Consider the following 14,018-nt stretch of genomic DNA (forward strand, 5'->3'; position numbering starts at 1 on the left):
GTGTTGTGGACTCTAGTATCTTATTGCTTTTACAGACATCTATAGACACATGCATTAACATAAATAAAAATAAAATAAGCCTTTTTAAAAATTGAAGTTTGTGTGCAGTATTAGGATGGTAATAGGTAGTAGGTGTCAGACTTCTTAACAGACTACAATTCTAACATCCCCATTGTAAAGCCATAGAAAAGAGTGGGGTTAATTTAACTTCTGAACCAGGAAATGGGCAAAATAAATGACTGGTTCCCTATTTGGGGGAACAGTGCTTGATAAGGAGCTCTTCCTAAAGGTTGATTTCCAGACACAGTAGGTAATTAAACATGAATGTTTTGTGTCACTGTTGGCATCTGCTACTTACTCAGTGTAAGGTGAGGAAAGATGTGATAAATAGCTTTAAACATGCATTAATTTTAATATGAGCTATGATCTTAAAAAATCACTTTTTTAGGTTAAAACAATTTAAAGTAAATTGATGTGTATCATATTTTGATTGCGGTTTCTTTGTCATATTATAACACAGGAATTCTTTACTGTGGAATATAAAACCAGGTTTCTTTGTTTTTTTTTTTAGAAAATTCCCTCCCTCCCCCTCCCTCCCTCCTCCCTCCTCCCTCCCTCCCTGCTTTCTCCTTCCTTCCTTCCTTCCTTTCTTTCTTTCTTTCTTTCTTTCTTTCTTTCTTTCTTTCTTTCTTTCTTTCTTTCTTTCTATTGAGACATAGTCTCACTATGTAGCCCTGGCTGACCTGGAACTCTCTATGTAGACAAGGTTAGCCTCAAACTGAGAAAGATCTTCCTCCCTAGTGCTGGGATTAAAGGTTTGCGCCATCATGCCTGACCTCAGATTTATTTTTAAATTTGCACAAAAGTCATATTTAGAGTATTCTTACTTAAAAAGTGGTAAGTAACCTTACATCTAAGTCAAAACAGTTATTTTGTAGTCTTTGAATTGTGGAGTTCACATTTCTCTGACATAATAAAAAATGAATAGTGGTCCATCTTATTAATTTTTTTTTTTTTTTTGCTTCAGGTTTCATTTTCAAGTCTTTCAAATGAGTTACATACTGTCATTTCTTATTCTTCAGTAGTAGGCTTCTCTGGTTATTTGAATCTAGTATGTCTTTGTGTGCTAACAGTAGACCTTACAGTTTATAAGCTGGTATTTCACTGTTAATGGTGGTTTTACAAGTTGTGGAAATTGATATCCTTATCATTTTTCTTTGATCAAATTGAAAATCTTAACTGTATTTTAAAACTTTTTGCCACAGCGTTTTACCAACGAGGATCATTTGGCTGTCCATAAACATAAACATGAGATGACACTGAAATTTGGTCCAGCACGTAATGACAGTGTCATTGTGGCTGGTTAGTATATGCTTTTATTAATGGCTTATATACTATTTCACCCAGAATGTGCACAATTTTTGTGTATTCTCTGTAAATACTATAGTCTGGTGATATTTCAATTACTTCATTTATAGTAAATGTTGGCAACATGTATTTACCCATTACGTTTCTGTATCTTCTTTTGATCATTCATTTCACTTTTAGGTCTGTTTTCAAACACCCATTTGAAGTCAGTTTTGTTGAAGTTAATTAGAACCCTTGGAACATTCATGTCTTCTACTCAGTGGACATTTAACTGATACTTGAACTCATTGGTATTTAATGTTTCTTTTAGCTGTCACACACCTGGTTTACAAAACTTTATGAAGATAGTGAATGATCAGGTACTTCCTGTGGAGAAAAAGCATTTAGCAAACTTGGTCATTATAATTTTGTTAAAAATATTTCAAATGAAATGTTTTATAAATAATACTTTGAAGCTGGGATGTAGATCAGTAGTTTAGTGCTTACCTAGCATATGCACAAGGTGCTGGTTTTAATCCCCAGCACTACAAAATAAAATACTCTTCATATAGGAGACCTCAGTTCAGTTAGGGTGTGTGTGTGTGTGTGTGTGTGTGTGTGTGTGTGTGTACCCTCTAACCATATGGTATCACCCTGAGCAGATTATTATTTTTCATATATGAAAATTGAAACCCAATTCATACATTTGTGTGTCATCACTATATCCTATATTAGCTGTTTTCTTGGATGTTTCGTATGTATATACATTTCTGTGTGTTTGTATAATACATACTATGCATACTTTCAGTATATTTGTTTCTTTTGTGAATAAATATTGTGATAAGTTCTGTGTCAACTTCTACATATACTTTAGCTCTCTATCATAACTACAGATAAATATATATATACATATATATATATATATATATATATATATATAACTAGAATCCTTTGTTTTGTGAAGCTTAGCTTATGCTATGATTCTAGAATTAACTTGAATACTGAATAGTATTACTGTTTTAAAATAATTATTTGGTCTAGAGATCAAAACACCATATGCAATGTTTCAGAAAGATAAGATGTTGAAACAATAACACATGATTCCTTCTGTATGTACTATAATTTGGTAATAAATAAGTAAGAGGAAGCAAAAAGTGATTTGTTAAAAAAAATAGAGAGAGGGGAACTTTCTACATATCTTCAGTGCTGTAAATAAAAGGATACAGAACAAAGTGAAGTGTGCATTTCTTTGGAATATGTAAATAGTAAGTAGGCCCACGACAAAAATTAAAGAACATTAAATAAACCAAACTAAAAACTACCTAGGAAGTATTTTCCTAAGTATAAAATTCTTTGTTTCTTTGAGATTTACTGTTAGACATTCTTTCTGTAAACTTTTATCTCAAGAATGTTTTAAATTTGGTTTCTAGAAATTACTTTTCTGATTACATTTAGTACAGTATAAAAATAGAATGGTCATAGCATTTTTACTAACAGTGAAATAAAGAGTTTAACATAACTGTATAAATAGAATGCATGATGATTAGTAGCCTTAAGCAGTCTGCATGTTAACCAATTGTGCCTGTGATGACTTTTCTCAGGTCTGATGGTACTAGTAATAATCATAAGTGACTGAGGCGTGTGCGTTTTCCAGACTCTTTCCTCTCTTCAATGTTAGTTGTCTTCATCCTGATCAGTTTAGAAAAACCCTTTAGGTTTGAGCAGCAGTCACATTTATATTTTGACTAATTTGAATTAAAATAGACTTTAAACTGATACCTATACACAAAACTCTTTTTAAAATATTATTTTGAAGGTCTTTGAGGCAAAAAGTATGGTATAGGCTAAAGAGTAAATAATAGGTAAGATTATGACATACAAGGACCCTACAGTAATTCTGATATTGTTTACACTAAAACAAGTGTACTTTATTTCTAACATGTATGATAAGTGAATTATTTTTTGTTAAAGATATTTTATGCGGTACATGTAAGGAGTAAAAATAAAATTATAATACCCCCTAAAAATTCCGTAATTAACAAATATCTGACCTTCAGCTAAACAGATTTTTTTATCTTATACCAGTGCTGTACTAAGTAGATTCTGTGTATATAACCTCAAAAATTGCTGCCCTAAAATTCATAAAATATGAATAACTTTTAATGTACTACCAACTCTATTGTAAGCAAAAATCCCTCAAAGTAATAAGAATAAATAAGACTTGTAAATTTTATTTTTCATTCATTTGTTTTACAGTCAGTATATTAATAATCAGTATATGTATTAACATACATATCAATGAGTGCATATTGATGTTCAGTTGAAATAGTCCAGTCTGTAATAAAGTTGAGTTCACATTCTTATTAAATTAAGCTAGAGCATTTCTTTTGGCATGTGACTCTTATATACCCTCTCACCAGTTTTTTAAAATATGCTTTGCTGCATAGTAGCAATAAGGGTTTTGTTTTGTTTTTGGAGGGGAGAATGTTAACTTTTTTTCCTTTCAGAATTTTGATGTAAAATTGTATATTAAGCTTGAGTTTGTAATACATTATGAACATGCCAATATAAAACACACATGTGTTCTAATTAGTTTTCCCTAAATTGTATGCATTTAACAATTACAATTTTTGATGATGTAACTTTAAAATATTCTTATCACTGTGTTAGTTAATAGTAATTTATCCAGAATATGCCTTATGTCACTTTACTCAGAGTAGTTACACTAAGCATAAATGAACCATTATGGTTCATGAAGTTGAGGAAATATCTTGGTATAAAAGAAAGCTTAACCAAATTTTGTTTTAAAGGAAGACATCTCTTCAAAGAGACAAATAACATGTGACTGAGTCAGTGCTACTAATTTGTTAATTTGCTAGCAACATTTTAGAATCTTAAAATGATCATTTATATTTGTGTGCTTACTTCTTGACATTTATTTCAGATCAGACACCAACACCAACAAGATTCCTAAAAAACTGTGAAGAAGTGGGTCTGTTTAATGAGTTGGCAAGTCCATTTGAAAATGAATTCAAGAAGGCTTCAGAAGATGACATTAAAAAAGTATGTTGTTAACCATGAAATTTAAAAAACAATACTTCTGATGGGAAATAAGTGATGGGTTTTACTTCCCAGTTTCTCAATAAATGTAAACATTTTGATTGGCCATTTTTTAAACTTTTTACAAAGTTTTCTTTGTCGTTTGCATTAGATGCCTTTAGATTTGTCCCCTCTTGCAACTCCCATCATAAGAAGCAAAATCGAGGAACCTTCTGTTGTAGAAACAACTCACCAGGACAGTCCTTTACCTCACCCTGAGTCTACCACCAGTGATGAAAAGGTTAGAACTGTGCAAAAGATTACCTTTCGAAAAAATTAATTTTTTTACATGCCTTTGTTTAATGTTTATGTTTGTGGATGTGCATGGCATGTGGAGGTCTGAGGACAACTTGTAGGAATGAGTTCTTTTCTTATGGTATGGAGGTCCCAGGAATTAAATTCAGGCTTTCAGGCTTGGTGGTGAGCACCTTTATCCACTGAGCTATCTCACTATTCCCAAACTTGATTATTTTAATCTTTATAAAACAGTAACATTGAATTTAATGTAATTCAGTTTTAGATTGTGTGTGTGTATATATATACATTTGCGAATACTTAGAGGAAATTCCACCTTCATAAATAATTACCTTTATTAAACAATGTAATTTAAAAGAGAGAACTGCAACCCATTTAGAAAATAGGGTGCTATTCTAAGATATGAAAAATCTGTACAACTGAAGCTTTTTGAGCAGGATATTCAAGAGTGAGTAATTATTACTCTACAGTATATATTTGATATAAAAAATGAATGATATTTCCTTAAGTAGATTAGTAACTTGGGCTTCCTGGACTATAGTTATGTGTTGATTTACATTATAATGTGTACTTCATCACTCTTTCACTTGGAAACCACATAGAATAAGCACATTTATATAGGAGCACAGTGCCTACACAAAAAGAGACGGTGGCAGTGTTCCTTTTTAAGTTGTTATTATAAAATCATAATATGAATAGATTTCTACTATGAGAATATAGTTATGTACCCCTGATAGTGATGTATCCTAAGAAATGTCTCAGTAAGCAATATCATCTTTCTGTCCAAAGCATAGTGTATTTGCCCAAATGTAGACTATAGCCTTTTACATACTTGGTATGTTATAGCCTATCATTTTCAGGTTTTAAACCTGTACTTCTTGATACTACTGTATTGACTATGTAGGTTACTATACTGGTATTTGTATTTAAACATAGAAAAGGCACAATTAAAAATTTAAAGATGGCTCAGTGAGTTAAACTTGTTCCCTAAGCCTGACAGCCTGAATTTTGATCTACAGAACCCACATAAGAACCAGATGCAGTAGCACAAGTACCTGTGATTCCTTCATTCCCTTAAAGGGAGATGAGAGGCAGTAATAGGAAAATCTCCAGAAACTCATAGGCCTGCTGCTTAGCTTACACAGTAGCAAAGAAACTTTGTCTCAAACAAGCTAGAAAGGCGAAGACTCACAGCCAAAGGTTGTCCTTTGGCCTCTATGTGTGCATGCCTTTACCTCCACACAACTATGTACACATATACATATATTCATATATTACAGATATACCACACACACCAGAAAACAAACCAAAAAACTAACTAAACCACCTGTCCAAAAAATTTATAAGTGGTACGCATATATAGTGCACTTCCCATGAGTAGAGCTTACAGACTGAAATTTACCCTGCAAGACTTAAGTGAGGAATGTCAAGTGAATGTGAAGTCTAGGACATTACTTTATGCCAACATAGGCTTTACAAACACTATATGTAGACTATACTAAATGTATCTTTTTAATTCTTTCAATAAGAAATTAACCTGGCTTACTGTAATTTTTATAAAGTTCCTTATTTCTTTAAACTTTTTGACTAATAGCATTTATCTTGAATCACAAACAGATGGTATAGGCATGCAATAATCCTTTATTTATATCCTTATTCTGTATTGTTCCTTCCCCCAGTACTCAGTTGAAGTCATACTGGGGAGGTACTCTGCCACTGAGTTTTATTCCCAACCCCAGCCTCAGAAATCTTGAAGCTAAGCACATATTCCCTTTAGAGATTTCCCAAAATCATAACTTTTAATGATTATACTTTATCATTATCTTGATATACTTAATTATCCTCTTCTTTCTAAACAGATGGTCATTTTTACATTTATTCCAGTTATTATAGATCCTGAGAACAGTCTTATTTCCCTGCAGAACATTCCTTCCCATTTACATTTATCACTTTTCATCTTTGTGGCTGCTTTATCATCTTCTAGGGGTGCTCCTTCTGCATTTCCTAGTCATCAGTTCCTTTTAGGTAGTACAGAGTCTTGCTAAGTTGTATAAAATCAGTTCTGGACCTCCTTCTCTGTTTTAATTTTCTTATAGGTAATCCCAAATTTATACCTGCCCAGGTATCTCAGCTCTGTGTTGACATCTCCTTTGCTATGTCTAGGGAACAACTTATATGCCTGAAACAAAGCCCTTAATTCTTTCTTCAATTTTCTCTTCTGAGAAAATTTTCTCCAGCCAGGTATGGTGACATGTCCTTGTAACTCCTGCACTGGGAAGATAGTCTCAAGAGTATTGCAAGTTCAAGGCTAGCCTGTGCTACTAAACAAATTTTAACCATTCTGGGCTATGAAGCAAGATCCTGCCTCTCCCTCATACTCCCTTCCCTGTGCAAGACCACCTTCCCCACCCCCCACAAAAAAAGAAACAAAAATTTGTATCCATCTTATTTAAGCTAAGCATTTATTTGTCACCTTCAAATGTTTGTTTTCTGACTTGACTTTGAAACCACTAGCAAATCTTAGTAGATTTATTTATAAAATAAGTTTTGACTCTTACCCTGTTTTGTGCTCAGTCTTAGCTATCATGTTTCAGTTGTATCACTACTTCTCTTGCCCCAACTCCAGTGCTGAGAATCAAGGGCCTCAAGCATGTACTCTAGACTACTGAACATTACTGATCCCTTTATTTTTCCTGTAAAACACAGGGTTTCTCCATCCTAAGTGAGGTAACCTGAAACCAAAAAGACAAATGTAGTACGTACTCAATCATAAGTGGATATACCAAACATAAAGCAAGAGATTCCCAGCCTACAATCCATTACCCCAGAGAAGCTTGAACCCTCTTCCAGAAACAGATGGAACCAGATGCAGAAATCCACAACTAACCAATGGGCCAAGCTCCTGGAGTATAATCGAAGTGAGGGGGGAGCAAAAAAGGAGTCAAGACCATGATGGGAAAACCCACAGAAACAGTGCTAGTGAGAGATTACTGACTCAGGTCTGACAAATGGGGAACCTGTATAAGATCAAACTAGACTGACTCCCTTGATACAGGTGACAATGTTGTGACTGGGACAATATATGGGACCACTGGCAGTGGGTTCAAGATCTAACTCTAATGCACAAACTGACTTAGTAAAGCCCATTTTATATTGAGAGATACCTTGCCTAGCCTAGACATAGGGTTATATGGGGTGGAGAGGTTTGGCCCAGCCTTAACAAGATGATGGGACATACTTAGTAGCCTTCATAGGGGACTCCTTACTCTCTCCAAGGAACAGATGGGGATGTATGTGTGGAGGGTTTGGGAGGAGAGGAGGGAGGGGGAACTGGGATTGGAATGTAAAAATAATGATAAAAAAGGGGGGGAAACCCACAGGGTTTCTTTATGTTGCCCAAGTTAGTTTCATATTAATAATCCTTCTGCTTTAGCTTCCTAAGTTGCTGGGACTGCATATAGGTGCATGTACCATGCCAGGCTAAAACATGTTTCTAATCTGCTCTGTATCTGATCTGTTTATATTAGTTCTGGGTGAGAGAACTTAAAAATGCATTGAGTCCTTCTTTCCTCAGCTCAAAGTCTCAGAGATTTGCTGTTTAAGAGAATTTATATTTGTTCCTTAGGAAAAGCCTCTGATCTTGACTCATTACCCATCCGTCCTTACTTTATGCTACTCTTTTCATCACATGTTCTAAGGTTTTCCTGCCTAACATTGCTTCTTTCTCCTTAGCAGGTTCTCCTCTTGATTCTTTCAATAGCATATCAGATTTTTTTTTTTTATAAAAGTTTTCTTCCCTCAATATTACATTATCCAGCACTACCTTATCTTCTGCTGGATCTCCCTGCTTATTACATTACTGTTGAAAACTTAGCTTCTACTGTGGTGGGAAGTTTCCTTGACTGATTATCACTCTGCTCACAAGTTCTTGAGTTTTAAGTTTTTAAATGTGCTGAAAAGCTGTAGTTACAATTTCTCCTTCCAAGTACCTTAATTAGAGTGTGGCTAGCAGCATAAAGAATTCAAAAGAATACACTAGTTAAGGAGTTCTGGATAAGGCCCTCATCTCTTGTAATCTGTAAAATATTTTAAGAATCATCCCTGTATTCATAAATTCTATTTTCCTTCATTTTGGGAGGCTCTCAGTATAGTACTTATTACTTATTAATTTTGTGTAATTCACAATACCAATATTACTTGGTGTTTTGATACTAGATGAAAAATTACCTGAAATTAGAAAACATTTCTACTAATTTAAAATGTCTTAAAACTTTTGTTTTTGTTTTTGTTTTTTTCAAGACAGGGTTTCTCTGTCCTGGAACTCACTATGTACATCAGGTTGGCCTCAAACTCAGATCTACCTGCCTCTGCCTCCCAAGTGCTGGGATTAAAGGTGTATTCCACCCCCGCCTGACATCTTAAAACATTTCTAAACACCAAATTTGTTGAAGTCATAGTACTACCTTGTTGGATCAGTTTTTGTTTATGCAGTATAATAAGCAAATAGAATAGGGCAATCCATTCTGGGTTTTGTTTTCTGATTACTGACAGTGGGTTTTGTCTGTGTTTCTTACTGACATTCTCACAGAATCATTGCTGAGTAGCTCAGCCTATTTTATTTTAAAGTGACAGGAAACACATTGAACCAAAAATGCAGGCTTGTTTTTTAAATTTTGAGAATTGCATTTGAACTTTACAACTGCATCTAAGATATTTTCAATTAACTCTAGACATTAATTTATTTGGAGGATCATTTAGTATTATCTAGTGGTTGCTTTCAGAAATGTGTTACATTCTGTTCACTGAGGTACATGAATTAACTCGAATTTTTAAATACCACCCTTTATTTATCTTAAAATTAAATAGGAAGTACCATTGGCACAAACTGCACAGCCCACATCAGCTATCGTTCGTCCAGCATCATTACAGGTTCCCAATGTGCTGCTCACAAGTTCTGACTCAAGTGTAATTATTCAACAAGCAGTACCTTCACCAACCTCAAGTACTGTAATCACCCAGGCACCATCCTCTAACAGGCCAATTGTGTAAGTGCTTCCAGTCAGTCGATGACTGTACGTGAGTTGTTAGGCTTTTCTTACTAGGATATTTAATTATTTGAATTATACTGTGTGTGTGCACGAGAGTGTGAGTGCATGCATGCGATTGAATGAGTGAGTAAGTAATCTGTCTGGTTTTTTGGAAACTTTTAATATTCTTTTTAAAATAACATTTTCTAGCTTACTGGAAACTAAATACCTAAATCTTAGCTAAAAAAAAAAAAATATGAACATAGACTATAAGTTTAAGGTGGTCTTATTTTTATGCTGTGTGACACAAAACATAAAAGTTACTCCATTACAAGATGGCATTTGTCTCAGTTCTTAACAGTAACTCCCAAGACTTTTCTGATGAGAATTTTTCCTCATTTTGTAAATTGGGAATTGATTTTTCCCAGGATTTTTTTTTTTTAACATTCCTACATGGATTATGCATTTAACATGCAATTAAAAATAACAAAATTTTGGAATTTGCCTTTTGGAGGTTAGAAAATTTATTTTTGAGTTATAGGAGGAAAAAGACTGTTATTTTCCAGAGGTGGTTGGTATAGATCTTTACATTTTTCCCTTGTTTTGTTTTTCTTAGTCCTGTACCAGGCCCATTTCCTCTTCTATTACATCTTCCTAATGGACAAACCATGCCCGTTGCTATTCCTGCATCAATTACAAGTTCTAATGTGCATGTTCCAGCTGCAGTCCCAGTAAGTTGGAAAGTTAGACCATTTTAAGTTTTTGTCTCAAACTGGTCTTGGTAAAATAACCAGAAAATAGAGTTGAACTGCTTGATTGGCTTACTAAATGGAATTTATCAAAATGCTTATTAATGGGTAATATTTATTCATTGATACTTATAATCAACTCTACTATACTAGGCAAGCATAATTGGATAGAAAACATTTCTTTCCCCACGCACATGTTTTCTGTATTTTGGAGGTACTATTTCTTGATTCAGCTCCTTTCAGTTTGACTAGGTTTATGGAATTAAATATTTCCAATTTCTTATTTTAAGGTATTTGTTTTGGAATGCTGTCAAATAGCTATGGTGTTTATAATTCTAAAAGTTCTTCACAAAACCACACTTGTCCTTCATGATTACATGAAGTTTATAGAATTCCTTTGATGGCCCAACCATGTTAAGGTCTAAACATTCATATCTAGGCTTGGTGTGACACATTAGTAATCCCAATACTAAATTGGCAGAGATAGGAGGGCCAGAAGTTCAAGGCTACACTCAGCTATATAATAAATGTGAGGCCAATCTGGGGCACTTTGTTTTGAGAAAACCAAAAGAAGTTTTATAAGGGCCACATTAAATATACAAATTTTAGAAAATGTAGAAAAGATGATTAACTATATTGAATTGTCTCGTGAACATTTAGAAACACATTGTTGGAGATCTGTGGTTAAGAGCTTGAACTGCTCTTGCAAAGGACCTAAGTTCAGTTCTCAGTATCCATTTTGGGTGACTCACAACTGACTAAACTCCAGCTCTAGAGGATCTGACAACTTTGGCCTCCATAGGCACCTGCACACAGTGTACATACCCACACACACAGATGAACCATCACATAATTGAAGCCCAGTATTTGGAATGATAAAAAAATTAGTAGTAGTATTTTTCCTATCCTCATATTTCACAAATAGTTTTATTCATATTTTTCAAATTAGTCCAACATTTCACATTTTCATCCTGAAAAGCAGTTAGATATCTAGCAAAGTTGTCCAGAACATTCTAGTTTCATTTCCCTATATTATTTATGATACAACATGTTTTGAATCTCTTAATAATTTTCTATAAAGAATACTTCATCTTAATTCATTCATATAATTAAATTGGTTTTTGGTTTGGGGTTTTTTGTTTGTTTGTTTGTTTTGTTTTGTTTTGTTTTGGTCTGGGGCCAGAGAAATGGCTCAGTGGATAAAGACATTTGCCACTGAGTTTGACAACCTGTGTTCCATTCCCAAGGTCCCACATGGTGGAAGGAGAGAACCAACTCCAGCAAATTGTCCTCTGGCCTCCATATGTGTGCCATGGCATGCATGTGGGAATATATATACAAAAAAAATAAATGTAAAATAAGTTTTATTCTGTTGTTACATGAATACTTGGGTGTTGATTCATGTGGTATAATTCTTTACTATGTAACTTTTTGGGGTTATTTTTAAAAGCCAACTTTGTAGCAACATTCTAAAATTTATGGTTTGGATATGCTCTTAGCAATGAGTAGTAGCATATTATTAACTTTATCTTAAAAAATTTTTTCCTTCCTTTCTTACTTTGAAGCAGGATTCCACTATGTAGCACTGGCTAGTCTGGAACCATGTAGACCAGATTGGCCTTGAACTCACAGAGATCCACCTGCCTTTGCCACCTGAGTGCTGGGATTTTCTTTTAAGTAATCTAAATACCCAAATTATCATTGATTGAGGTAATTCCAAAATGCTTTGTCTTCTTTAAAGAGAACTTTGTTACTCAAAATGTGTTATTTAAAAGACTTAGTGAAGGCTCACTAAGGCTTGCTTTCTCTTTTTTGAAGCAAGAAATATTCTTGCATTGCTTTTGGGATAAAATGGTTATCCTTTTAAATGTGCCTATATTGAAAGCAACTTGCACTGAAAGAAGAGAACAACCCTATTCATGTAACAACTGCTAAAGTGAAAAGCAAAAATGGAAAAACCTGTTAAAGTATTAAAAGTATTATCTGAGAAGTTGTCAGGGACACCAACTTCTTTATTATTGCACAGTATATTATATTAATACATCAAAACACATTTTAGAAAATTCATATACTTGTTTGAGTAAATCAAAGTTCATATTGAAATTATTTTAATTTTTATTTTCACTCTTTTGACACTCCTTTTAAATGCAAAATTAGAATGTAAGAGATAATGTACAAATTTTTGCACCAGTCATTTTGACTATTATAAGTCTATAAGAAGGAACTGTTAAAGCCAGGCTAACTGACACAGGTCTGTGTCACTTAGGAGGCTGAAACAAAAAATATGCAAGTTCAAAGCTAACCTGAACCACAGAGTGAGTTCAAAGCCATCCAAAATAACCTTATGAAATCCTGTCTCAAAGAACAAAAGTAAATGATGGCTAGTGGTTCAGCTACAAATAAAGCACTTACCTCATATGTACAAGGCCTTGGATTTGATTCTTGAAGGTGAAATGGGAGGGGGGGATACAATCCTTTGAAAAAGACTAAAACCTGGGAATTAGTGTTTCAGAGAAATTGACAACTTTTGAAAGATAAATCAAGTTATACAGTTCAGTGCAGATATGATCAGCTACAGTTAAAGTGTATAATTTTCTAAATCCAGAGGTAAAAATTACATTATTGTGTGCAGTGAAAAAAAGTGTACATTTTGTTTTATAGTGAGTTGGAGTTATTTTCAATATCTTTTACACAGCTTGTTCGGCCAGTCACCATGGTGCCTAGTGTTCCAGGAATTCCAGGCCCTTCCTCCCCGCAGCCAGTGCAGTCAGAAGCAAAAATGGTAAGCAAGGGTTGTTTGTGGTTTGTTTTGTTTAGTTTTGTTTGAACATTTATTGTCTCTCAGTCTCTCTCTCTCTCTTTCTCTTTCTCCTTCTCTCCTCTTTCTCCTCTTTCTCTCTCATCTCCATTAAGGCCAGCATTTTATAAAGTTGTGGGCTCTATTACACTATTGAAGAACTAGAAATTTTAGAAAAGGAAAGCTTCCATTAGTGTAGTGGTTGATTAATGACACTTTAAATGAGTGTACTGGGAATAAAATTCTAGTTTTCATCTATGGCCTTAAACTCCTCCTGGTGGAAGCTCTGAATATTGCAGCTAAAATTAAGTAGATGCTCTGAAAGCAGTGCTGTATTAATGTATTAAACGGTTAAATATAGCTTCTCCAAATAGTATGCCAGTTAGAAAACATTTCATGTAATTAAAAGTAAAGTGCTACTTTTCTTTTGTGCTTTCAACATTAAAAAATTCACATTATTTAAAAAGATGAGCTATAGGTTAGAAATCAGGAGATAAGTTTTTATTTAGTCCTAACTGTATTCTCCATCCTTTGAATCTTTTCCCTCATATAGACTAGGCAAGTACTCTGCTACTGAGCTACATATTAATGCCCTATTTTTTTGTTTTGTTTGCAACAGGGTCTCACTAAGAGGCCCAGGCTGACTTTGAGATCACTCTGTTCCTATACAGGCTTTGAACTTGGGATCCTCTTGCCTCAGCTTCCATAGTGACAGGGTTAGGGGTCTGTACTACTAAGGCCCAG

At 34.1% G+C, this 14,018-nt stretch overlaps 1 protein-coding gene across 2 annotated transcripts in view; it reads left to right on the top strand.

Moving 5' to 3' along the window:
* The window catches only part of Atf2 (activating transcription factor 2), an 86,351-nt gene that overhangs the window by 44,592 nt on the left and 27,741 nt on the right, over positions 1 to 14,018 (top strand). Inside the window, exons 5-10 of one of the 2 annotated variants that reach the window (XM_027420159.2) lie at positions 1,266 to 1,362; positions 4,292 to 4,410; positions 4,559 to 4,687; positions 9,568 to 9,746; positions 10,345 to 10,459; positions 13,173 to 13,259. In XM_027420159.2, coding sequence (XP_027275960.1) covers positions 1,266 to 1,362; positions 4,292 to 4,410; positions 4,559 to 4,687; positions 9,568 to 9,746; positions 10,345 to 10,459; positions 13,173 to 13,259 — 726 coding nt within the window. The remainder of the gene's footprint in view (positions 1 to 1,265; positions 1,363 to 4,291; positions 4,411 to 4,558; positions 4,688 to 9,567; positions 9,747 to 10,344; positions 10,460 to 13,172; positions 13,260 to 14,018) is intronic. The other variant, XM_027420160.2, reaches the window with a different exon arrangement.

The sequence above is a fragment of the Cricetulus griseus genome, chromosome 6 (genome assembly GCF_003668045.3).
Source record: "Cricetulus griseus strain 17A/GY chromosome 6, alternate assembly CriGri-PICRH-1.0, whole genome shotgun sequence".
In the NCBI taxonomy this organism is placed as follows: domain Eukaryota; kingdom Metazoa; phylum Chordata; class Mammalia; order Rodentia; family Cricetidae; genus Cricetulus; species Cricetulus griseus.